This window comes from Chaetomium tenue (genome assembly GCF_020726465.1).
Source record: "Chaetomium tenue strain MPI-SDFR-AT-0079 chromosome Unknown F5144scaffold_1, whole genome shotgun sequence".
Taxonomy (NCBI): domain Eukaryota; kingdom Fungi; phylum Ascomycota; class Sordariomycetes; order Sordariales; family Chaetomiaceae; genus Chaetomium; species Chaetomium tenue.
In genome coordinates this window covers 4,556,685-4,579,887 of record NW_027117329.1, presented here as the reverse complement: position 1 = coordinate 4,579,887, position 23,203 = coordinate 4,556,685, and the positions used below count along the sequence as shown (strand labels likewise).

Here is a 23,203-nt window from a genome sequence, read left to right as displayed (position 1 = left end):
CCAGTGTCTCGAGTTCGGGAAGGAGGGCCAAGAGAATCGGCAGAAAACCATCGAGCCCTCCTTCATCGATATCACCCCGGATTGACGGAATCTTTTCCCATGTACCGTTTTGCTCGAGGGTATCCAACGCCTCTAACCATAAAGATCTTACATCGGAGGGTGGGGGTTCGCTGCGGGTAGTGGACTCAGGGAGAGAGAGGAATGTGGCAGCCTTGACATAACTGGCTCGAGCTGGTCGTTGACGAATGGCTCGGAAAAAAGAGTGTATCGGATGCTCTGGCGGGACAGGCTGAATGGTATTATAGCACTCGTATTTGGGGAACTTGAAGGTGATGCTGCGATAAAGTAGTGGTTCGACGGCGGCCCCCGCCCATTTGCAAGTCCGACTGAATGATATGATTGACGATTTAGGAAGCTCGTCTAGAATCATGAGAAGGATCTCTAGTGGGATGGGGGGTAGGTTCGCCATCTTATAATCGGCCTCGATGTTGTGGATGTTGTGGATATTCGGTGGTGTGCTGTGTGGTGTGCATTGATTCAAAGGTTTAAATACATATGCGAATAGGAATATTGAAGATTTCCAGGTTGTTTTGGCTTTGTGTCAGGTAGCATGTTCCCAATCAATCAGTCAGTGAACACAAGCTCGGAACAGGTTCCTAGCGAATCGGCTAATCGAGTCTTTTCAGACTATCTCACTAACCAGGAACGCCGCGGCAAACGAACATTGTTCACGAGGTTTGGAAGGTGTGCTTCACCTGTCGTGTGGCTCTGCTCTCGCAACATCACCCTACCTACCTCGGTATTCCAGGGAGATAGAAGAAGCTCTCGGGTGCGCGGGCTACCTGGTTGGGTAGTGGGCTGGTTTTGGGTCAGAGAAAAAAAAACAAGATTTTCCGGGGGTAGTTGCTGCGTTTGAGTGATTGCAAATGAGATTGATCCAACTCCATTCCACTTCGATGACACCAACGATGGGACGGCAAGGAAATGGGGGGGAGGGGGGTGATATGTGTTTGGCCCAAGCACGGGCCAGCGATTAAGGTGTATATATATTCAAAAAATTACCAAATAGACGCGCTGCAGTTCGACATCATCTCAATTAGACAAGCAGAGAAACAAAAAACACCACCCATCATGACGACGCGAGACGCAGAGCTCAGCTTTCTTCCAAGACAAGAGACAAACATCATCATGCCCACTTCCCCCACTGCCCCCCACAGCCCCTTATCCCCACCCCCCGTCTCTCCTTAAACACCCGGGGTAGTAAAGTCCGGGCCCTGCGGCCAGTTACCGATCTGGCCCGGGTCGCCGCCGATGCGCACATAGACACCGACGGCGGGCACGCCGCCGTCCAGCACAAAGAACTGGTACCAACCGGGCGGCGCGATGTTGGCCGTGGTGGGGGCGTCGACGGTGCACGAGGTGCCGGTGCACGAGACGCGGGGCATGAGGGTGCGCGCGCCCATCGAGTTGCCGTGCGTGCTGGACACGGAACCCAGGAGCGTGGCGGTGATGGCGCCGTTGCGCGCCGCCGCCCCCAGCGTGAAGGTGATGCCCGTCTGGCCCCACCCCCAGTCCTTGTTAGCGATGGTGAAGGTTGGCCGCGGCTTGCCGTTGAGGAGGTACGGCGGCATGAACACCTCGACCCGGTACTCTTCCGGGTTGACGCCGTCCTCCGGGTTGGAGCCCGAGATGAGGACGCGGCCGTCGAGGAGGGTGATGGCTTCCGAGTGGTACATGCGCGCGATCGTCGTGTTGGCCGCCACCGTGATGCGCGAGCCGAGCGGCTTCTCCGGGTTGTAGATGAGCGCGTTGAGGTTGGGGCCGACGCCGAGGCCGAAGCCCGCCACGCCGTGGAGCGCGCCGTTGGCGATCAGGTAAGTGCCGTCGGGCAGCGGGGCCATGCAGGACATGACACGGAACGACGGCAGGCGCTCGATCTCCCACTTGGGGTTCGCCGCCTCGGGATAGATGGACACGCAGTTGTCGATCGCGTTACCGGGGCCCTCGGTCGAGCCGCCACAGACCAGGAAGCCGAGCGGGTCGGTGTAGGGGTACTTCTGGGGCAGGAGCACCGCGGCGCCCTCGAGGGGATACGTGCGGCCACCCTTGGGATCGTTGGGAGCACCGGGCGCGTTGGGGAGCTCCTTAATAGTCGCGAAAGTGACGGGGTCGAGGATTCTCGCCTCGTTCCAGTACTGGACGAAGATACCGCCGCCAGGCAGGACGCAGAGGAAGGGATACAGGTTGTTGGGGTGGGTGCGGTCCAGCCAGTCCATGTAGAGCGGCGCCTGTCCGGTGTAGGGCAAGATCTCGATGGAGGGAGTAGCAGCATCATTGGACCCGATAGAGCCGCCGATGACCATGACGGAACCGTTGGCCATGATCATGGCGCTGGGATACCAGCGGCCGGCCTGGAGCTTGAGCACGTTGACGTTCTCCTGCCAATCGTGGGTGCCGGGGACACCGGGCGAGCCATCGGGCCAGTACAGGCGAGTGCCGTAGGTGGCATCACCGGCCCAGCCACCAATGTTGAGCTGGCGACCGCCCTTGTCGGGCAGGGTCACACCGGCGGCGCAGAAGACATCGGTCTTGATGTGGAGCGTGCGGAAAGTGAGCGTGGAGGGGTCAAACTCATAAGCGCCCGTCTCGTTTCCGGGGCCTGTCGCGCCCTTAGAAATGAACGAAACCTTGCCGGTGATGGTCTCCTGAGTGATGAGCGGGATGTTGACGCCATTGACCAGGAACCGATACTCGCCGGCGCGGTAATCCGTGGGGAAGTCCCACGTGTAGAACGGAGTGCCCGTCCAGAAGTAGGTGGTAAGGCGGGCGAGGCCACCGCAGATGGCCGAAGCGTTGCCGGCACAGGGGATGGCGCACTCGGACTCCGGGCGGAAGGTAGAGCCACGGGTAGCCATGTTGGCCGGGTCGCCGCAGTAGCATTCCTCACCGTACTCGAGGCCGGCAGCGTGATAACCGAACTGGGCACAGCGGTCCAGGCACATCTTGGGCGTCATGACGCCAGGGAAGAAGATCTGCCAGTAGAAAGTGCGCTTGTCGTTGATGTTATCCACGGCGCAGCCCTGGTAGACCCAGTCGCCGACGGTCTGCTGCGGAGCCGGGGGAGCGTAGATTTCGGGGGTGCCGTTGGAGACGATGCTTAGGCGGTCACCAGCACCGCACTTCTGGCTCGGCGCGCCTGGGCAAGTGGTGCTGCAATCCGACTCGGCAGTCTTGACGCCGCCGTTGTAGATGGCGTTGCCGCAGAAGCACTGAACCCCGTATTCAGCACCCGAGATGCTGTAGCCGGCCGCAGCACAAGCGCTGGCGCAAGCCGACTGGCTGTTGGTCTGGCTGTCGGGAACCTGGTACGGGAGGATACGCCCTTGCCTTCCATCGATCCAGCATCCTTGGTAAGACCATCCCTCGGGGATGCCGGTGACGACGGGAGGGGGAGAGCTCGACGTCGGCCCAGCGGGCACGGTTGAGCTCGGAGGCGGTGCTGTGCCGTCCCTGGCGTATACAGACAGGCGGTTGCCAGCACCACAGTACTGGTCGGCGTCACCCGGGCAAGTCATGCTGCAGTCGCCTGCCGGGGCGGCCACGGAACCGGCGTTGAAGCTGTTGCCGCAGTAGCATTCGCGCCCGTACTCGACGCCGAAGTAGGTGTAAGCGGAGCAGAACGCCTGGCAGGCCTCGAGAGTCATCTCGTCAGAAGCGAAAGTGGCAGCACTCAGGGCGCGCGTGCCTGTCGCCTCAGTCCGGCATCCGTACCAGTCGTAGTTGGCAATCGTCTCGGGCTGAGACGGCCCGGCCGCCGGGCCGGGGTTGCCGCCGCCGCCAGTAGGGGCCCTACACTTTGTTAGTAGATGGCCCGGCACAGGAGTTATTTATGCGCGGGGGCTCACGGGGGGGCTGTCGAGGTCGCGCTCGGGTTGTACTGATCCTGGTAGTTGTACACATTGAGACGGTCTGGGCCACCGCAGAATTCGCTGCTGTCGCCATTGCAGACCATACTGCAGCCGCTGGTGGCCGGAGTAGCGCCGTTCGCGATACTGTTGCCGCAATCTGTTCATATCAGCCCAAGCTCGCCACAAACCATGGACCACAACACGACTTACAGCATTCTCCGCCATACTCAACACCGGCGAGAATGTAGTTGGCCGCGCGGCAGGCAGCCGTGCACTTGGCAACGGTCAAGTCAGCACTTGGGAGGCCGGCGCCGTAGGTAAGCGCGCGGCCAGTCGTTCCCTCGGTATAACAGCCCATGTGGTTGTAGTCATTGACGCCTGGGTTCGCTGCTGGTCCGGATGTTTCGGTGGTGTGGAAGAGCGAGAGGTGGCCCCCGGCTCCGCAAGGCTGAGTAGCATCTCCTGAGCAAGCCATGTTGCAGGCCGAGTCAGCAACCTTGGCCGCACCGGCAGCAAGGCTGCTGCCGCAGAAGCATTCTACCGAGTACTCTGTCCCGGCATACGGAAAACCCTTGGAAGAGCAAAACGCGAGACAGGACTCGGTCGTCATCTCCTCGCCATCGGCGTAGGAGGCACTGTTGATAGTCCGGCCGGGCACATCGGTATAACATCCTTCATAACTCCAGGCTCCGGGAAGTTCCTCGGGAATGGCGAGCTGGGCAAGCGAGAGTGGGAGCTATCGGGCAAGTCAGCAAGATAAATTTGTCTTCGGCCCATAGACATCTGAATGGGGCCAAATCCATGCCCGGAGAACCCTTACGGATGACAGGATGAGGGACGAAAAGACCGTCCTTGATGGTGAGGCCTTCATGATGAAGACTGTTGCGTCCGAGGAACGGGCGCCGACACCAACAAACCGGACAGGACAAACGAGCGTCAGGGTCAAGGCAAAGCAGAGGCAAAGAGGAAGCGAGGAGCGAATGTGGGGGGTGACATTTCAAAATATACACGCTCTCTCTCAGCCACGAGGCGGGTCCGCCGTGCCGAGCCCGCGATGGGTGACACGCCCGAGAACGACGGGCGCTCTTCCTGTTCTTTGGGAACGGGATGGACAGGGGGAAGCCCCACCGAACTAGCGGTCCAAGGGCCGCGCGAGTGGCCAAGCCCATGGAGCGGAATGGGCCTGGGTCGCCTGGCCAAGGGAAGAAGCGAGAGGAGTGGGACGAGTCTGGATAGGGCGGCGGTGTCCACGATTGCAGGGGGTTGTGCTGGTGAGCAACGACAGGGATCCTCAGGGCATCGAACCGTGCAGCTCATCCGCATCACCCGTAATTTACACCCATTGCCAGCAATGACGGCCGCCTCTGAACATCAAAGCTAGTGGGCTACCTCCATCACGGTCTCGCCTTTGGGCTTTTCTCTGGCGCGCGGCCTTGGAGCGCCTGAAGAAATGACGAGGGCTGGAAGAATTTGGCGCCGGCCGTGCGAGATGCAGACATCGGTGGCTTCATGTCTCTGGCGGCAACGGCCATCCATCTTCTTGGCTTCGGTGACTTCACAGCGGTTCCATCTTGATGCCCGGACGGTCGCTGTCCACGGCATGTCGATCTTGTGCTTTGGTTCACAAGCTGTCCGTCATGGCCCCTGGTTGACCGACAGATAGCCAGCTAAGGCTGAACGGCCTGATGTGGAGATGAAGGCGCCAAGATGCAAGTCCAGATCGGGCTCGCTCTCGTGCCCCATCCAGGATCCAGGAACCGCGAATCCCTTGCTGTGGGAACTGCCGGGTTTGTCTTGGCCCCTGCTTGCCGGCGACGGTTCGGACGAGTTGGCCAATGCGCATCCGTTGGAAAAGGTGACTGCATGGACGGCTTGTGACACCAGGCTTGTGGCTGCACATCCATGGTTAATACGAGAAGTGAGCAGCGACGTCAATTGACCGTCGATGCACTGAATGGTGGTTGTCTCGTTCCCCATCCAAGATTGACTGATTATTGAATGTATGATCCCCGCTTCGGGACCGACTATTGGGTAGAACGGACAACTCAAAATTGATGGTCCAGATCCATCAGCGAAGTGACGGAAGTCGAAAAGAGACCATCTGCTGGTGGGCACTTTTGGAGCAACGAGAATTCATCCCCCAATTGTGGTGGTTGTTCATTGGTTGGGGAATGGTTCGAGAATTTCACAAAGCATGAGCTGAATGCACGAAAAGGGACAGTGCGGGGCTTGGCCGGTCTGTTCCCGCAACGCCGCGCTTGCCCGAGATGGGTTCCAACAAGATTGACAGAGGAAGGAGCAATCAAGGGAACCAACCAACCTCTGAGGTGTTGGAAGGCACGAAATATCAGCCTTCGGTGTTGCTCTTTTCCTAAGAAAATAGGAAAATGGAAAACAGTCTGGATCTTCTCCATACCTGGCACCCTTGCCGGCCTTCCCGGCTCCCCCGATGTTTGCCAAAACATTTTATTAACTAGTAATTATCCAGGAAGGCACATCCAATGTCCAAGAAGGCATGGGCGACACGTGTTGAAAGAGCCCTATTTTTGGGCGCTCTCCACCGGGTGAGCACGCTGGCATGTCTAAAGTAGGTAACTATCTTTTTGTGCATCGAATCGAACGAGCCACCGAGCCTTTTCCCCCACACCGGACGCATTCCCTCGTTCGCCACTGTGTGGATGCGCCGGCTGCCGGACGGTGTTCGGTCGAATTCAAGGGTTTTCAGGTCGGCATCCGATGCCTTTCTCGTCGATTCCGCGGCTGGAACCGCCAGGCCCTCCACCATGTTGACCCCACGGACGATCTTCATAGTGGTCAAGGATTGACAGATCGGCAGATCATCGTGGACCAGCTCTGATCTTGGATCGACTCCCGTGAGCTGTTCCGGGCGTGTCAAAACTCTAATAAATTCCCATCACTGCACACACAGTAGGGCCGGTCCTTATCATTGCCAAATCCTTCTGTTCTTAGGCTTCCCTCGGCGGCGTGAGGCAATTGACCACCCGTCCCACCATACATGACGACCCCCTGCTTGCAGAATCTCGACTCGTATCTGCCTGCACCCCACTGTCCGCTTGTCGATCTGACGTTCAACAACACAGCAGCAGGAATCTGACGAGCAAAATCCCAAAACTCTCCTGCTCGCCTGGCGCCAATCGCGCACACGGCACTATTGAATCGTAAATGCGCTTTACCTCATCCGGATTCCTTGAACCCGCAACTCAAAATCGGGCGTCAACAAGCCAACCTTCAACGAAAGCCTGAACTTGCTTGACTCACTGAGATGCCAAAGTGAACCCGTCGGATCTGGCGTGCCGCGCACCTTGGCCAACACGAAGCGGTGGAGACCTCATGCATCATGCCCAAAACCCTGCTGCAATGCGACATCTCGCCGTTTGGGTCGCGTCAGTCCGGTTGTAAAATCGTCCGACCGTCGGTGTCTTGCTCCAGGTCGGGAATAAGACCAAAGCAGGCCAGCACCCGGCCTCAGCCGCATACCAAGAACCGATGGACCGACCGTTAGCCCGTCCAGACCTGCGGTCTTTCACCACGCACCACAAACGCCACCACATCTCGCGCTCCATGCTTCGAACCAATCCTTCCACTATCACTTCATACTAAGGGGCGAGTGCAAATTGCTTGACTGCTCGCGCTGATGGTAGTTTCTGAGAATGTGACTCGGTCAGCAGATTATCTCGGAATATCGACCGAGGCAGCAAAGCGTGGGACGAGGTGTCCAATATATTGCCTACTCGACGCTTCGGGCCACACAGCACATCTCTTCTGCAATGTCACTGTGGGATTTGTGTTGTCGAGATGAACCGAAGCTGAGGCGAATCACATGGAACATCTCGCTCGCTCTCCGCGGTTACATGCGAGATGTGTCGCTTCACTCAAGAGTCAGCTGCTCAGGGGTAAAAGTTGAATGCTCAGAGACAAGTAAACATTGCCAAGTCAATAACCGCTACCTTTGGGTAGTCTTTTCCCGGCGGTAAGCGTTATTATGAACACCGACGGCGAGTAAAAAGATCAAGATCTCATCTCCGAACATAGTTGCATGGTGTTCCCAATCTTTAGTGTTGTGTCGGATATTGCCCCTGACCACCGTAAACCCCCTTTTTGTTTGTCAGGTCGAGTAAATCGGGCGCTGGGAAGTCGAGTGGAAGGGGAAACGCACATGTTCATCGCTGGTCCTTGATGCCGAAGCACCAACCAACGACAAACCCTTTCCCTTCACTTCCCGCGGCGCTTACGCCTTGACTGCCTCCCAGAGCAGACCACCACCCCCCATTCCCCATGATCCCCATTGAACCGCACCTCCCATTTCCAACCTCACCTCACCTCACCTCACCATCCCCAATTTCACCATCCCCCACCACCCCCATCCCCCTTCCCTAGTCACACCACCACCACAATCACCCATCCCCCAAAACCCTCCCCACCACGCTCTCAAACACCCCCCTCTCCACACTCGCCCCATAATGCAAACACTTGACCACGCCCACAAACTCCCGCTTCAGCCGCTCCAGCACCCCCGCCGCCATGACCCGCTCCGCGCCGAACCGCCCCACCAGCTCGAACCACGCCTGCACGGGCGCCACCTCGACGCCGTCGTGCGGGTTGAGGGAGGAGGCGAGGCCGTGGAGGGAGCGGAGGGTGAGGGAGGTGCTGCGCCAGGTTAGGGGGGGAGTGGTGTCGTTTTGGGGGTTGGGGGTGGTTGTGGCTGTGGTGCTGTGGTGGTCGCTGGTGGTGCCGGGAGGGCTGGGGGATATGGTGGTGGATGTGGATGGGGGTGTGGGCGTGGAGGTGGGGTGTAGGATGATGGGCGGCGTGCTGGGGAAGAGCAGGCGGTCGCTGCGCGAGGCGGCTTTGAAGATGTGTTCGGGCGCGTCGCGCAGTGCGAGGCTGGTCGCCATGAGCGTGTGTCCGTGGCCGTCGTGGCCGATGAGCGGGCTGGTGTACACGGTGTCTGGCGGGGGTGGATTGTAGTGTGATGGATGGAAATGCGCGCGGCAGAGGTGTTCGAGGCTGGGGGGCTGTTAGCTTAGTTTTTAGTGCTTTGTAGGAGGTGGTTGGAGGGGGGTGCGTACGCGAGGATGAAGTTGATTGCTGCTTGGGTTTGCGCGGGAGTCAGGTCGGGGAAGGAGTTATCAGTTGGGTAGTTCTCCCGGGGAGAGGGCTGGTGAGTGTGGGTTGAGGCAGGCGGCGGACTACTGATGTAGAATGTCGGCGCGTTCATAACCTCGTCGAAGCCGAGGGTGATGGTGACATCCTCTGCTCCTTGCTGTTGCAGGGCCTTGCCGGCATCACTAAGTTCGCATGGTTGGGGCATTTCCTGCAGGAGATGTACCCCTTGGTCCAGAGTCAAGGGTGCCGCCTTCTTGCTCATGGCGTGTAAGATCTGCGCCCTCATGGCCTTGTTTTCGTCCAAGAGAGACTTGGTCTCTTGCTCAGCGGCCTCGATCATCTCACGGATGCGGGCAACGTCCATCTCGAGCTGCTTGACATAGTTGGCCTTCCGTTGCCGGTGCTGGACCTGAGCCTTCCGGACCTGGGCTCTGCGGGCCTGGGTCTTGTCCTGTGATGCTTCGGTGCTTGCATCATCTTGGGCACCTGTCCCTTGATGTTTCGCTTTAGTTTTTGTACGCATTAGGAAGCAGGTGTGATGGGTGGTGAAACGAAACGGATGATGGGGAAACAAAACGACGAAACGAAACAATAAACACCCGGAACATGTTCTCCATCTTAAGCACACATAAACGAATATCTCCCGTTGTCGGCCATCAAGGTACTCCGGCCCGCCAAGATATCGTCAACTTCCCCTCAATCGTGAGCACCCTGAAGGCTGGCAACAGTCCGTGCCGTTGCCCAATCCAGGATGCCTGCCAACCACAAATGCCCCGATGGCGTCTTTTTGTCCGATTGACAAATCTTGGTCACCACAACGGGCCGTCGCCAAGCCATCACTGAGTCCACCCACCCAAAAGAGACTGTATCACTTGACTTGGTCCGCGACGAACGCGGTCGAAAAGAAGATTCGGAAACCAGGAAAGGGAATTAAGAATGATAGAAAGACAGACAGACAAACTCACCCGATGCACCAGTACTCCAAGGACCACCTGCAGGCTTGCTTTCCACAAACCGAATCTTTTTCCCACCCAGTGCCTCTTTAGACTTCCTCCAAAACGTTGAGAACGAGGGCCGATTCGACTCGCTGTCATCTGCCATCACTGTATTCTCAGCCATAAGTTCCCCGCCGAATACCTGGACGTCATGCATCAACATCACATCACAGAACACAAATCACTGATCCTGGGCTAGATTCCAGCCGTTCAAGGGGCCATACCTGGTCAAAAAATGAGACGTTGACTAAAAACTCAAATATAGATGCGGACACCCAGTTTCGGATTCCGTAATGGTAAGAAATGACAACGTTGGCGTCCTTGACCCAAGACTATTAAATGTGCAGTTGATAAGAAAATGTCCAGAAGGAGTCGGTCATGTGTCAGCGCCCTTCGTCACCACCTGTCCTGCCTATCAACAAAGATTAGCCCCTGTCATTGGCAGCCCGTGGCCTGTGCCGCGCCGCCAAAACTCAAATAAACCTTGTTGTTAGTGGGCCCCATTCCAAATACTCAGAGTCTCAAACGGTCTCATTCTTCTCATCTCATCTACTTGTCATTCCATCTCAACATTTTGACTATCTATAATCAACCAAAACGCCCAGAATATGCTTGCTATTTTGGCAAACCCCAACACCAACACCAATGCCGCAAAATGCCCCCCTCCCTAGTATAGTATCACTCAACTTGAAAAGCAGCTCCCCCAACGGCCCTGAATCCCTTTCTCCGGCCCCCTCACCCATCCCATCAAAGGGTATATGTATCGCGCCACCCCAACGATCCCGCAGCAGCAGCAACAGATCAAGCATACCCCTCCGCACCCTCGTCATCCGTAGCAGTATCCTCCTGAAAACCACCCACCACGCCCTCCTCCCCTTCAAACTCACTATCATCCCCTTCCCCCTCCCCCTCACTGTCCTCCTCCTTCCCCCCATCCTCATCCTCCTCCCCCTCCCCCTCCCGATCCAACAGCGCCATCGGCCGCCACGCAACATAGCTGCTCTCCAAATCCAGCCAGCGCTTAGCGATGGGCAGCTGAAACGGGTCGAAGGGGAAGCAGGCCTCGAGATGGGTCCACTTTTCGTCGTCAAACTCGAACCCGGAGTCGCGCAGGGCGCCGCCGGTGGCGTAGCTGCCGGTGAAGAACTGCGAGAGGTGGACGGACTTGTTCTTTTCGATTTGGGGGTAGCTAGGAGGGGGGGTGGTTGTGAGTGATGGGCGGAGGATGGAAGGGGTGATGGGTGGTGGGCTTACATGTACATGAGGCGGAGGTGGTGGGAGAGGCGGGCGAACTCGTCGACGATTATTGGGGAGCAGCATTTGAGAGGCTGTTGGTGGTGGGTTAGTGGGTGGTGACCAGGCGCAGCCAAGGGGGCGGCTTACGTTGAGCTTGCTGCCGATGTTGGCTTGGAGGCGAGACTTGAGCCCCGTCATCCAAGGCAACTCCTGTCCTACAAAGGAAGCTGGGTCGTCCCAGTCAAGGCTGGGGGGGAGCAGATCCTGGTCGATCAGGTCGCGCCACCGGAAGCAGAAGATCTAGATGTAAAGTTAGAACACGACGAGGTAGAAAAACACCCCTTTTGCCGCAACTTACGTAAAGCAAGCCCTGGAAATATGCACTGAGGACCGTTAGAATCGCAAACATTGACACCTTGTCTCGGATGGGATGACCTACTAATACTGGCTGTATCGCCTCACATCCGGCCCGCGACAGCCAGTGTGGACGGCGCGGTAGTGGTCCATGTAGTCGAGGAAGGTTTTGGTGATCAGCTGCACTTGTTCGCTCTGAACCATGGCTCCGCGCGCAGTGAAGCTTGCCAAGTAAGCAACCGCAGCCTGCTTAACGACGGGTGGCCGGTTTGACTCGAATCTGAGGGCGGTCAGCGCCGTGTGATTTAACGAGGTTGGCTAAGAAAGCTTACGCAAGGTTAAACAGGGTCCCAATGAACATCTCCATGAGCTGCTGGGACTTCATGGCAAATTTAAAAAGAAGGTATTGAGTGTGCCGTGACTTGAGATGCTGCCCTGTCTGTCAGCCTCCGCATGCGTCCCAACCTCGAGAGTACATACCGGCAAAATGACATTCGAGAAGTCACTCAACAAGTCTTGGAACGCCTCGGTTGCCTCGGGGCTTTCTGGGTCCTCAAATATCGGGTCGTAAATCGAAAACAGTAAATCGAGGATGGCGTCCATCGTCTCCAGCTTATTCTTGACCGTGAGCACGCGTTTAGCCTGCTCGTTGAGATCGTCGTCATCGCTGAGGACGGAATCGACATCGCTATCGTCGTCGTCCTCCTCGTTTTTCGCATCGGACGCGCCCAGCTGGCGCAGCACCGCCCTCGTCGTCTCGTCGTCGTCATTCTCCAGATCCAGCGTCATTTCCACATCCAGCTTGACCAGCCTCGAGAGAATCAGCTCCATGATATCCCGTTCCAGCCCCGGCCTCGCAGCCTTAAGACGCAGCAGGTGGTCGATAAACTCCATGTGGGTCGCCTTTGTTGCCTCGGTGAACGGAAACTTGGACGCGACCAAGCTGAGAATGATGTGTTGCCCCGCCGGGAACAGCTCGAGGAGATACTTCAACCCGACATGTAGCCACTTTTTCTTGGTTTCCGGGTCGACTGGCTCGAAGCCCGCTACGCTGGACGTATGCCGTGTCTCGGTAAACTTGTCGACGATCATGGTGAGCGCCTGCGTAAAAAGCGACCCTTGCACCGACGAAAGCGCCGCAAGCAGCTGGATGTATGCTCGCGCGAAGTTCTCGTCCCGCTCCAGCCAGTTGCACCGCAGCACACTCCGCAGCAGACCCGAGCACGACCGGCCGAGCAGCGGCACGTATCCCGTCAGCGCCACGACGTAGACGATCAAGTCTTGGGGTTTTGTCGTCTCGTCCTCGTCCTCGTCTTCGTTGGTTGTGGCATTCTTTGGCAAGAAGATATCCTTCAAGTTGTCGTAGTCCTCGTCGTCCCCGCGGCTGTGCCCCTCCAGCGCTTGGCGCACTTCGCGTTTCGCTTCCTCCAGGCTTTTGCTGTTGATCTCCTTGATCATATTCAAATCTTCGTTGAAGGCGACTGTTTTTTTCTGTCGCTTGGTCGGGGGTTCATCCTCGTCTGCCCCGTCCGAGTCCTCGGATCGTGATCGCGTGCCCAGCACCGAGGTGGATTTTCGTAGGATCGGTTTTATCGGGGATGATGTGGCAACCGACGCGGAACTGCGCGCAATTGATGAGAGGGTCGTCATGGTAAGGTTTGTTTTCTGTAAATGGGCCGTTCAGCGAGTGAAGAAGGCGTCGACGCAATCTTCTCGACGACACAACCGACGTCGAGGGGTGTGAGGGCCCAAGTGGTGGACTTGGGGAGAAATCGACAGAGGTTAAGGGGTCGTCGATTGGTGGTATGGCGAATCTGCGGGCAACAACTGGTCGGACATAATTGTTTTCTTTTGCAGCCCGATGATAGAGAGGGAATCCAGCTGTTGGTCAACCCGCAGGCTGGTGTCTTTTGAGCTTTCTGCCGTTGTATCCACCCTCTTGAAGGAAAATGTCGACTTTACGGATTAGTTATTTTTGAAGCGACTATTTTCCCCGCGAAAGGCACGTGCGCAGTGGGGACGATGCCTGCTTCAGAAGGCGGTCAGACGTCGGAGCCCGAAACGACCCACAGTAATCAATCTGTACACAATACATTTCCCGCCGCCCAGCAGAATGCTTCGCACTTGAATCAAATACTTAAGTGAGCATGGCGCGCGCCAATCGCGTAGCCAGGCCACTTTTCGGCCGACGAGCAGACTCGATACAATCCTTTGGTGTGCAATAAATTTGGGCATAGTTCTATGTTTTCAATTCATCGGATCGACTTTTTCTAAATCCCAACATGAACACATTCTAGGCCTGAATCACTACCATCATCAATAGATGGGCTTCGCATCATTGGGCTTCTTCTTCAGCAGGTCCTTGACACTAACCACACTGATGGACAGCGGCCTATGCACCGTCCTCGAATACCTGGCCGCACCCAAGATCATGAGATGATCCGGGTACTTGGCCGGCACGAGCAGGGCCCTGCTGTAAGCATTCATCTGCGGGGTCTCGTGGGCCTCCCACCGGTCGGGCTGGCCGCCAAAGCTGTTGGTGAAGACATCCGAGTGGTCGTTGTCGCTCACGATGATGGTCCCGTTGGGCCCGCCCGTGGGGCTCCACACCACGTAGGGGCTGGAGCCCGGCTGGACGCCGCGGATCACGATCGGGTAGCCGCGGTCGTTGTCGAACTCGAAGGGCGACGCGGCGAGGCGGTAGTAGACCGGGTAGGCGTCGCCGTTCCAGCTCTCGCCGCCGCTCGCGTTGAGGGAGGGGGTGCCGGGGTACTCATACACGAGGATCCACTTCTTCATGGGGGGGATGTACGACATGACGGTCATGCCGGGGCGGTCGGTGTAGGTCTTGTAGGCGACATCGTTGACGACGGGACCCCAGTTCACGAGGTCGGTTGATTTTTGGTGGGCGAGCTTCTGTGCGTGGAGAGGATCCCGCTGATCCGAGTAGAAGACACCGATGGTGCCTTCGTAAGGACTTGACATGTTTTGTAAGTAACGTAACACGCTGATGGCATCCATATTTGGACTTTGGAACACACTCACAGAATATAGGGTTCCCAGATGCAGGGATTCCCATTTTCGGTGTTGGGGCCGCTGCCTCGGGCCACATTGCTCACAAACTCCCACGTGTGTCCCTTGTCCGTGCTCGCGTACAAGTCGATGTTTGTGCTGTTCCCACGGGCCCAGCTGTTTCCGCTCGCCAACACGGTGCCGGCGGGGAACTTGTCGACGGCCCACGGGAGCTCAGCCAGCGCAGGCTGTGCGTTCATGCCCAGCCCATTGACCTGGTCCGTCATGTTGGAAATCCATTTCCAAGACGCCCCGCCATCACTGGAGCTGAAGATGGGGAAGACGTTCGGAGAGCTGTCCAGCCCGGCCGTGGCGAGAACGGTACCGTCCGAGAGCTCGGTGATGCGGGGGTAGAAGATGGTGTGGTTGGCATCCGGCCACCAGATCACATTTTCCCCAAAAGTGCCGAAAGGACGAGGTTTCGGCCCCGGTGGCTTCGGCGGTGGCTTTGGCGGTTCCTTTGGCGGTTCCTTTTGGGCATTGGCAAGACTGGCAATGAATGCCACTGCGGTCAGACCCAGCCCCAGAGTGAACTTCATGGTGCTGGTTTGTGAGGTGCGCTGGAGACGGTAGGTTCTCGTTCCCTGACACTCACGTCCATTGCAAAGGAATGTTGGGGTTTAAGAACTATTGTATGAGATCACTTGTTGACTTAGTCGGTCGAGGATACGGAGTTTCGGGATACCCCATCCTGGCTGATTTGTGTGTGTTAATACCCGGGTACCCGGGTACAGGCGCGCCAATGACCGGGTTTCTGGACCGTTGACAAGGCTCGCAAACAAACCCGTACATGGACACTAGTGTAGAACCATGCAATCCTTTGATCACGCGTAACAACACACAGACTCATCGTATGGTCTTTGCCCCGGGTAAAGGGCGTCCGGAAATACGCCCCGTGTGTCCGTATCCTTGGATGGAAGTTGGCTGGAGTCGGGTCGATTCATGTGCTTGACAGCCGTCCGGAAATAGTACTGAGCCGCTGCTTACGAAGGCTACATACAACTGGCGGTGAATCCCATGCAAGTTCCTAGCTACACTATTGCTGCTAATTAGGCCTAGTGGCATGATTCTAGGAGTTGGTTTTCCGAGCGTCTCGAAATTCTCCTCTTTGGGGGCTCGGTCTTATCCCCGAGTCCTGTTCTGCGATTTGATTCCTCGGGAAGACAGAGCTACCGGGTTAATTTATTTCCACAATCATTGATGATAAAAGTGTTTCTGGAGAGCGGAACCTCAGATCTTGCCTGCCCACCCAAATACATACATCAAACATGTTCCTCATACTACGTTCCATCCACAACTTGATCAATCCCCTCATTGTTTAGACCGCCAGAGAGTAATGGGTATGTTGCTGATGGATATTGGATGGGACGGTGTTACAAGCCGGAGGCAACTAGACGTCCGTTTTGGCTGTGGATTCGCGTTATTATGGGTACTACCTAGGTAGTCAGGGAGCTGCTTAAACCGAGTATGCAAGAGAGGAAAAAGCAACAAAAAGAAAGAAAAGAGGCGAGGGGATAACACGGGATAGGTACTTACAGAATTCCATCCCATCAGTCCGTACTTCGTGGGCAGAAACTAAGCCCCCCGTATCCACCACCTTTAAGGGGCTACATAGTTCCGGAGCGGCGAGGTCGAAGACCAAGACACGGCAAACTAAGGCGTGCCACAATACAAGCAACCTTAATATGGGGACATATTTGCTTTGCTTTACCCAGACTTGCCCAGCCCTTGGCTTCTAGGCTTAAATCTGATTGCCTTGGATGAAATCAAAAATCCCACCCTAACCCCAACCCGAACCTCACTACCCATCTTCCTAACTTACAGCCATTCAACCCGGTGACTCTATTATCAAACGTGCCTGCTTACCGAGATGAATTGGAAGTCCTTGCTGCCTTGGAATAGAAATCCCAGGGCTCATTGAAGCACACGGTTCAGGTTACCCAACACGCAAACCGTACATGTAATTATCCAAATGTATTAATCATGAATTCAAACTCTACCTAGGTAGATACGTATTCTCTACTCGCGATTCCAAGAAACATAGGTAGGTATTTGCCTAGGTACCTACGTTACCCACAAGTCTACAAATCACAGCACCTTCAACCCCAAGAACCCCAACCCATCACGCTCAAGCCCCCCCCCATCTTCCATCCATCAACCCCCACTGCGCCAACCAAATCCTCAACCACCCCTCCCCCACCGGCCCAACCCTCCCCAACGCCTTACTCGCCCCCTCCGCCCTCCCCGAGCTCAACCTACGCGGCAGCAAATCCGCCGCCGCCGCCGCCGCCGCCACATCCTCATAGAACTCAAGTAGCCGGATGGCAGGGTTGCGGTCAAGGTCAAGATCGATATCGATGTGCTGATGCCCGCTCGGGTTTGCGAGGGCGTCCTCGGCGCTCGCGCGCAGCGCTGACACCCACTGGGCGAAGTCCACTGTGCGTACTTTGTTGGACAGGGCGCTTGTGATGAGGGGGGTGAGGTCGGTGCTCCAGGAGGCGGGGTGCGGGTTGACGATGTGGAAGACTTGGGCGCCGCTGGTTTGTGGAGGGGGTGTGGTTGTGGGGTGGGTGGAGGTGACGGAAACGGTTTGTAGGATTTCTAGGAGGATGATGGCCAGCTTGTCGACGGGGAGCCAATCGATTCGGTCTCGTGATGGGAACGTGGCTGGGAAGATGCCGAGGTGGGCTGATGAAATGATTATCTATGGTGAGAAAAAGGTAAGTGCTGTTGGCTATCATATGCGTGCTGATCAGACACACTTACCGATGGAATGTACTCATGCTTGTTCCACATTCCCGACCTGCTCTCGACGGGCCCGGCAACGATGCCAACCCGGCAAATGGCGGAGCGTACGCCGCTGCGCTGCGCAGCCCGGTCTAATAAGATCTCGGCTATCAACTTGGACCGGCCATATCCCATCGGGGCCGAGGCACAAACGTCATGAACCGGTGCCTCCGGTGCCGTGCCGCTGGGTAAAGACGCTACGGCTGACACGCTGGATACAAACAGCACCAAGGCGTTGTGCCGGGACCTGTGGGCTAGATGAGCGAGGTTGACAACGCCGTGGATCTGTGGCCGGAAGGACTGCAGAGGCCAGTTGAAGTTGACGGGCCACTGATTGTCTACTGGCGTGTCAGGTACCACTCCCAACGCCGTGGCGCTTGTTTGGAAGGGGCGGGGAAAGAGTTACTCACGAATGATATGCGTCACAGAGCTCACAAGTATCCCGTATGCGGCACGCCCTAGACCAAGTTGCGGCAGCGACAGATCGGCCTTTAGGAACTGTACACGCGACGGTAGTAAAGGGGCAAAACCACGTGCAGAACACAACAGAGCGTGCCGTCCCGCTGCTTTGTCACTGCGATCAAGGCAGATCACACGCGCCACCTTCGGGTTGCGGTTCAGCGCTTCCAGTATGTACGGCCCCAGGGATCCGGTACTACCGGTGAGGACGACGGTCATTTTGCCTGCTTGTTCGGCCGTGGATAGCCACCTTGGCCGGAGTGGGGGCAGCAAGCCGGTGTACTCCTCGAGTAAGATCCTAGCCAGGTCCGCGTCAGCAGCATCGTCCTCTTCCGAGTCTGAGCCGGACGACCAGGGCGGCGTTTCTGAGCCGGTCGCTTCTTCGACTTCCTCCAGAACTGTCGCGGAGGGCTTTTCGTCAAGCTCCTTCTTTGAGGCTCGTGGTGACGTTGCGACTTCATGCCGCGAAGGTGCCCCAAGCACGAGAGCCCCAAGTTGGTTCACTGTTGGGTTAGCATAGATGAACCTGGGAGAAAACTCAGCGAGGCCTGCTGGCGCCCGCCCCCGTTTAGCCGCCATGCGGATCTCCCGCGCCATCTTGATCACCTGGAGGGAGTCAACACCAGCCTCGAAGATGTCGCTATCGTCGTCACTAAGGTTGAGGCCCGTGACTTGGGCGATCACCCCGCGCAGCCATTCACCCGCGCCATACTTGCTGCTCAAGTCCAGCGGGGGCAGATCCCCACCAAGCCCAGCGAGCTCTTCAGGCTCCTCGATCGACCGGTACAGCCGTTCAATATCAGCCTCGTACAGCACGTAGGTCTGCAGCCTCTGGATTTTGCCCTGGCCCAGGTACTGCACAGGGCGCTGCGGGTCCGCGAAGAGGACGTGATACCGGTCCAGCTGGCCATGGGCCGGCGCATGGGCGTTGGCCTCGGCAATGAAGGGAAGCAGCTGGTCGACGAGCTCGTGCCTGCCCTTGACCGTCTGCGGCGGGTGGCCAGCAGCCAAATCAAGCAGCACGGCGGGCTGGAACCGGCCGCGGCCGACCACCATGGCGCCCCTGACCAGCGGGCTGCTATTGAGCGCGGCCTCCATGAGCGCGGGGCTCACCTTCTCGCCGTTGCTGAGCACGATGACGTCGTCCTTGCGGCCCTTGTACCGGTACAGGAACGGCTTGGCCGGGTCGGGGTGCCGCTCGTATAGGTCGCTCATGCTCCATTCTGAGATGTCGGGGAACGTGGAGAAGATGCCCTGGTAGTATTTGTCGAGCCCCGGTTGGCGCACGAGGAAGAGCTCGAAGAGGCCTGGTGTGTGCTCGCGCATCTCGATGCCGGAATGGGTCGGGTGCCAGTAGAAGTAATCCCAGTCGGCGATTGAGGGTGAGAGACGCTGAAGGCAGGATGTCTCCGTGGAGCCGAGGTTGGAGATGACGCGCGAGTGCTTCGAGATGGTGCGGCCGGCCGTCTGGGAGAGTGGCGCGCCGCTCGCCACCACGTACTGCATCCCATCCAGCCGCTTGCGGGCCTCGGGGTCGCGGCTCAGCTCCTCGTAGATGCTGGGCGCGCCCATGGTGGCGTCGACGCCGGCGTGGAGGTGCACCTGGTCGGCATACCCGGCGTTGGGGACCACCTTGGGCGCGCCGTACACGAGTGTCACGCCGCACAGCAGGCTCCAGGTGATGCCTGCGTTGAGCCCGCTGGTGTGGAACAGCGGCATGCTGGTGTAGGCCCGCCGCGCCTGCTGGTAGACAGCCGTTGTAGGCACGTAGCCGCCCACGTCGGGGATTGTCCGCCACGCCTCGTACGAGGCTAGGTTGGCGTTCTTCCAGGTGATGGGTTTGGGCAAGCCTGTTGATCCGGTTGTGTGCAGCACTAGGCATGGGTCCATGCAAGCTTCCTCGAATGTCTTGGTGTATGGGTACACGGCGACGGGCTCGGTGTCTTGTGCTAGCATGTCGGCCAGTTCCGGTACGTTTGCGGTTTGCATGTGCCGTGCTTCCAGGATGCTGTCGACGTTTGTGCCGTTGGCTTTGAGGAATATATGACAGTCGGCCCCTGAGAGTACGTGGAGATGCCCATCTAGGTTGTTGCGAGGCGAGGTAAAAAGCATCTGGCCGGCCGCCGGGCGTGTTAGTAAAGCTCGAGGAGCAGCGGCTACTTATGCCAGTCCCAAAACTGACCTTATAGCCAACTTTGATGGCCCCGAATAGGAAGAGGAAGTAACGCAAGTCACCTTGGCATGGCATGCACAGTCAGCCTTTAACAATACGCAGGGCTTACATCGAAGGGTATTGCTCACCGGGACCCATGTAGCCTATCGTCTCAAAGTTGGTCGGCTCTCCCAGGAGGTCTAAAAGGAACCAACTGGCACGGTTAACACCACGGGCGAACTGGCGCGCTGTGACATCGATAAAGCCGTCTGCCGGCTTATTTGTTTTGGCATAGCCAAACAAAGGGTGGTCAGGGACCGCAAGGGCGAGCTCGTCGGGGATCAGGTGCGTGAGCCGCCCAGCTACGGCGGCTGAGGCTCGAAACAGCTCGGGGATGTCGTCACGAGGTCGGGCTTCAGACATAGTCGTTGCGTTCTGGTTTATTATGTCGTGGTGATTAGCTCACACGTTCAGTAAGGGCGATTCTTGAGTAGATACTGGCCGGTTAGGAAATGTCTCTCTCATGGACTGGTGCGTCTTTAGTAGCACACACAGATGTTGATGTTGCAGCGGCCCAAAACCCCGTGACCGACTTCAGCCCTTCCCTCGTTTAGGGGCCAGGGCACTACCAAGCCTTCCCACCGTAAGGAAAGGCCGTCAATTGTGAGCCGCCGGTACCAAGACGGCTGGCCACCACTACGGAGGCCGGAGTTCCCAGCTACCTTTTGCGGGCCGAGCTTACGGTACCACAGCACCGGGTGGCTTAGAAAGGATGCTTCGGTACGTCGTGTATTAGGTCCGATACTACAGATGACGACGGCTGGCTATTTTCTCTCCTTCGGCCTCAGGAACTTGGCTCTGTTCCTTCTCCCTTTCGGGCTTCGGGTGGAGTTGCCATTTCCCCAAGGAGTCGCATGCTTCCCGTTCCATCATCTCCCATGAGCAATGTTCTACGGCCCCGGGATCCGGGCCCCGTTTGAGTGCCTCCGGGGAATCACAACACCCCGCTTTTCTCCGGCATTCCGTGCCTCCTCGGTACTCCTGCAGTTACAGTGGCGAGAGGGGAGAGGGGCATATCTGGGTAGAGTTGACAGCAGCAGTACCGAGGGGGCACGGGGAGATCCAGATAGACGGTTCCGTGCGAGAGAGGTAGCCGACTCCGGCTCGCAAACCGTCAAAGGGGAGAAGGTGGTGAGAGACACCACGTGTATTTAATTCTCAAGCTGGCCGCCCGTTGGGGCTGGATAGATCTTAGACAGAATCAACACATTCCGACAATCGTATCAACCCCCCTGTGTTAGACCAAGGCATTACAGCAATAACCATGTTGACCAGCGTTCTCTCCTTCACGGTGAGTGTCTTGGGACATGCCACGCCAGCAAATGAATGACTAACAGAGGATCTCAGCCCGAGATGGCAGCCACCGTCACTGAGTACTGCACCAACGTCTCGGACGACGTCTCCGACAACATGAACGAGCTCTGGGACTGGACTTGCAGCCAGTTCGAGGACGCCGACAAGATGTCCTCGCCGCTCCAGGGCGCCACCATGAAGTTTCTGGCTTCGCTGCTCAAGCCCAAGCGCAGTATGCATCCCATCCCATCCATATTCCAAATATAGCCACAAGACAACAGAAGCTGACGCGCCCCGCCCACCCCACCAACAGTCCTCGAAATCGGCTGTTACACGGGGTACAGCGCCATGGCGTGGCACGAGGCAACGGGGCCGCTGCAGACGGAGATCACGACGCTGGAGCTGGACCCCAAGATGATCGCGGCGTCGCGGCGCACGTTTGACAAGTACCACCTCAACGACCGCGTCACGCTGATCGAGGGTCCCGCCGGCGACAGCATCCCCCGGCTGACGGGCCACTTCGACCTCGTCTTCGTTGACGCCAACAAGGATGGCTACCAGGACTACGTGGCCAAGATCCTCGACCGCAGGCTGCTCAGCCCCGGCGGGCTGATCCTGTGCGACAATAGTAAGCAAGCACAAGCACAAGCAAGCATGAACAACCCCCGCAACCCCAAAGAAGAGAGGAGCGGTGTGCGCCCCAAAACAAACAGAAACCGGAGTTACTAACCGAGACACCCCACCCTTCCAGTCTTTGCGCGCGGCATGACCATCTCGACCGACGCGAACCCGCAGCTGCCCGACAAGGTGCGCCCCTACTGGACGGCCAACGGCAAGGCACTGGACCGCTTCAACCGCTTCTGCAAGGCCGACCCCCGCGTCGACTCCGTCCTGCTGCCTGTGTTCGATGGCCTGACGCTGATAAAGTGGAAGGATGGGGGTGCGGGAGTTAATGGCAATGGGTTCATTAACTGAGTTTGTGGCTGGTGGTTGTTAGGGTGGTGGTGGTGGTGTGTGGTTCCTGCTGTCGTCGTCGGTTTGTGGATTCATCTCCGCTGCTGTCCGGCGGTAAGTGGGGGCCGGGAAAGGGGGTTTGCTGTTGTAGGGAGGGCATCATGGCGGCGGAGGTTGCATACTAGATTAGGTAGGTGGTCGTTTCTGCAGATAAACCAATGCAATCTGCTGTGCGAACCCCTGAGCCCCTGAATGCTTGTGTTATGGTTCCAGGCCCATGCGGAGAACACACGCCCAAGGCCGTACTACAACGATGCGGGGCTTTGCTTGCTTACTCCTCGCTGTATTTGAAGATCGCACAAATTGTTTCAGCATGTCACTCAGCCAAGTGATCGTTAATGTCCTGCAGCGTTGATGATGCCGGAGTTCAGAAAGGGTGTAAACAAGTCGAAGATCAACACCGATCGAGAAACTCCGGCAATGCGTCCCTCCCTTCCTCGTTTATATGCATGCAAAACCCCAGGCGAAGGATCAGACATAATTACCTACATTGTAATAGTGGTAGGATTTCTCGCTTTCGGTAACTGGCATAGCACTTGGCATATATTGCCCCCTCCCTGTAGACAACGGCTGAAGGCCTGACTCCTGAGACTGACCGTTATTTATTGCCATTTGAGACCTAAACCGTATATCTTATTAGCTGGTTTACGATTGCACAACGTTCCCCAACCCCCGCATCTCACTCTACCACGCGGTAACACCGACGTCAACTTCGTCTCAACTCGGGCAACCACTGTTGTCAATTT

General features: G+C 57.3%; 6 protein-coding genes across 6 annotated transcripts; 1 reads left to right on the top strand and 5 right to left on the bottom strand.

The window, feature by feature from the left end:
• Positions 1-856: 856 nt before the first annotated feature.
• F5144DRAFT_59509 (glyoxal oxidase-like protein) lies at positions 857-4,870 on the bottom strand. The gene is made up of 4 exons (XM_066790657.1): positions 4,723-4,870; positions 4,119-4,644; positions 3,906-4,065; positions 857-3,849 (listed from the first exon to the last, which is right to left on the bottom strand). The coding sequence occupies exons 1-4, from the start codon at positions 4,777-4,779 to the stop codon at positions 1,245-1,247; spliced, it is 3,348 nt and encodes a 1,115-aa protein (XP_066649057.1). The 5' UTR covers positions 4,780-4,870; the 3' UTR covers positions 857-1,244.
• Positions 4,871-8,323: 3,453 nt separating this feature from the next.
• On the bottom strand, positions 8,324-13,270 carry F5144DRAFT_480976 (RNA polymerase I-specific transcription initiation factor RRN3-domain-containing protein; the record flags this gene model as incomplete). Its single annotated transcript, XM_066785259.1, has 11 exons — positions 8,324-8,944; positions 9,178-9,521; positions 10,001-10,172; positions 10,602-10,645; positions 10,918-11,219; positions 11,285-11,358; positions 11,414-11,566; positions 11,625-11,649; positions 11,706-11,900; positions 11,953-12,050; positions 12,101-13,270. 11 exons carry the CDS (start codon positions 13,268-13,270, stop codon positions 8,324-8,326), a joined length of 3,198 nt encoding a protein of 1,065 aa, XP_066649056.1.
• Positions 13,271-13,726: 456 nt separating this feature from the next.
• On the bottom strand, positions 13,727-15,681 carry F5144DRAFT_557225 (Sialidase). Its single transcript, XM_066788008.1, has 2 exons — positions 14,666-15,681; positions 13,727-14,597 (listed from the first exon to the last, which is right to left on the bottom strand). The coding sequence occupies exons 1-2, from the start codon at positions 15,229-15,231 to the stop codon at positions 13,937-13,939; spliced, it is 1,227 nt and encodes a 408-aa protein (XP_066649055.1). The 5' UTR covers positions 15,232-15,681; the 3' UTR covers positions 13,727-13,936.
• On the bottom strand, positions 15,664-16,385 carry F5144DRAFT_557223 (uncharacterized protein). Its single transcript, XM_066788007.1, has one exon. It carries the CDS (start codon positions 16,241-16,243, stop codon positions 16,004-16,006), a length of 240 nt encoding a protein of 79 aa, XP_066649054.1. The 5' UTR covers positions 16,244-16,385; the 3' UTR covers positions 15,664-16,003.
• A 326-nt stretch (positions 16,386-16,711) lies between these two features.
• On the bottom strand, positions 16,712-20,586 carry F5144DRAFT_637972 (putative NRPS-like enzyme; the record flags this gene model as incomplete). The annotated part of the gene is made up of 6 exons (XM_066792679.1): positions 20,240-20,586; positions 20,121-20,173; positions 17,890-20,050; positions 17,459-17,817; positions 16,852-17,396; positions 16,712-16,748 (listed from the first exon to the last, which is right to left on the bottom strand). Exons 1-6 carry the CDS (start codon positions 20,511-20,513, stop codon positions 16,712-16,714), a joined length of 3,429 nt encoding a protein of 1,142 aa, XP_066649053.1. The 5' UTR covers positions 20,514-20,586.
• Positions 20,587-21,560: 974 nt separating this feature from the next.
• On the top strand, positions 21,561-22,418 carry F5144DRAFT_589171 (O-methyltransferase; the record flags this gene model as incomplete). Its single annotated transcript, XM_066790006.1, has 3 exons — positions 21,561-21,675; positions 21,757-22,071; positions 22,195-22,418. The coding sequence occupies 3 exons, from the start codon at positions 21,561-21,563 to the stop codon at positions 22,416-22,418; spliced, it is 654 nt and encodes a 217-aa protein (XP_066649052.1).
• Between the last annotated feature and the right edge of the window lie 785 nt (positions 22,419-23,203).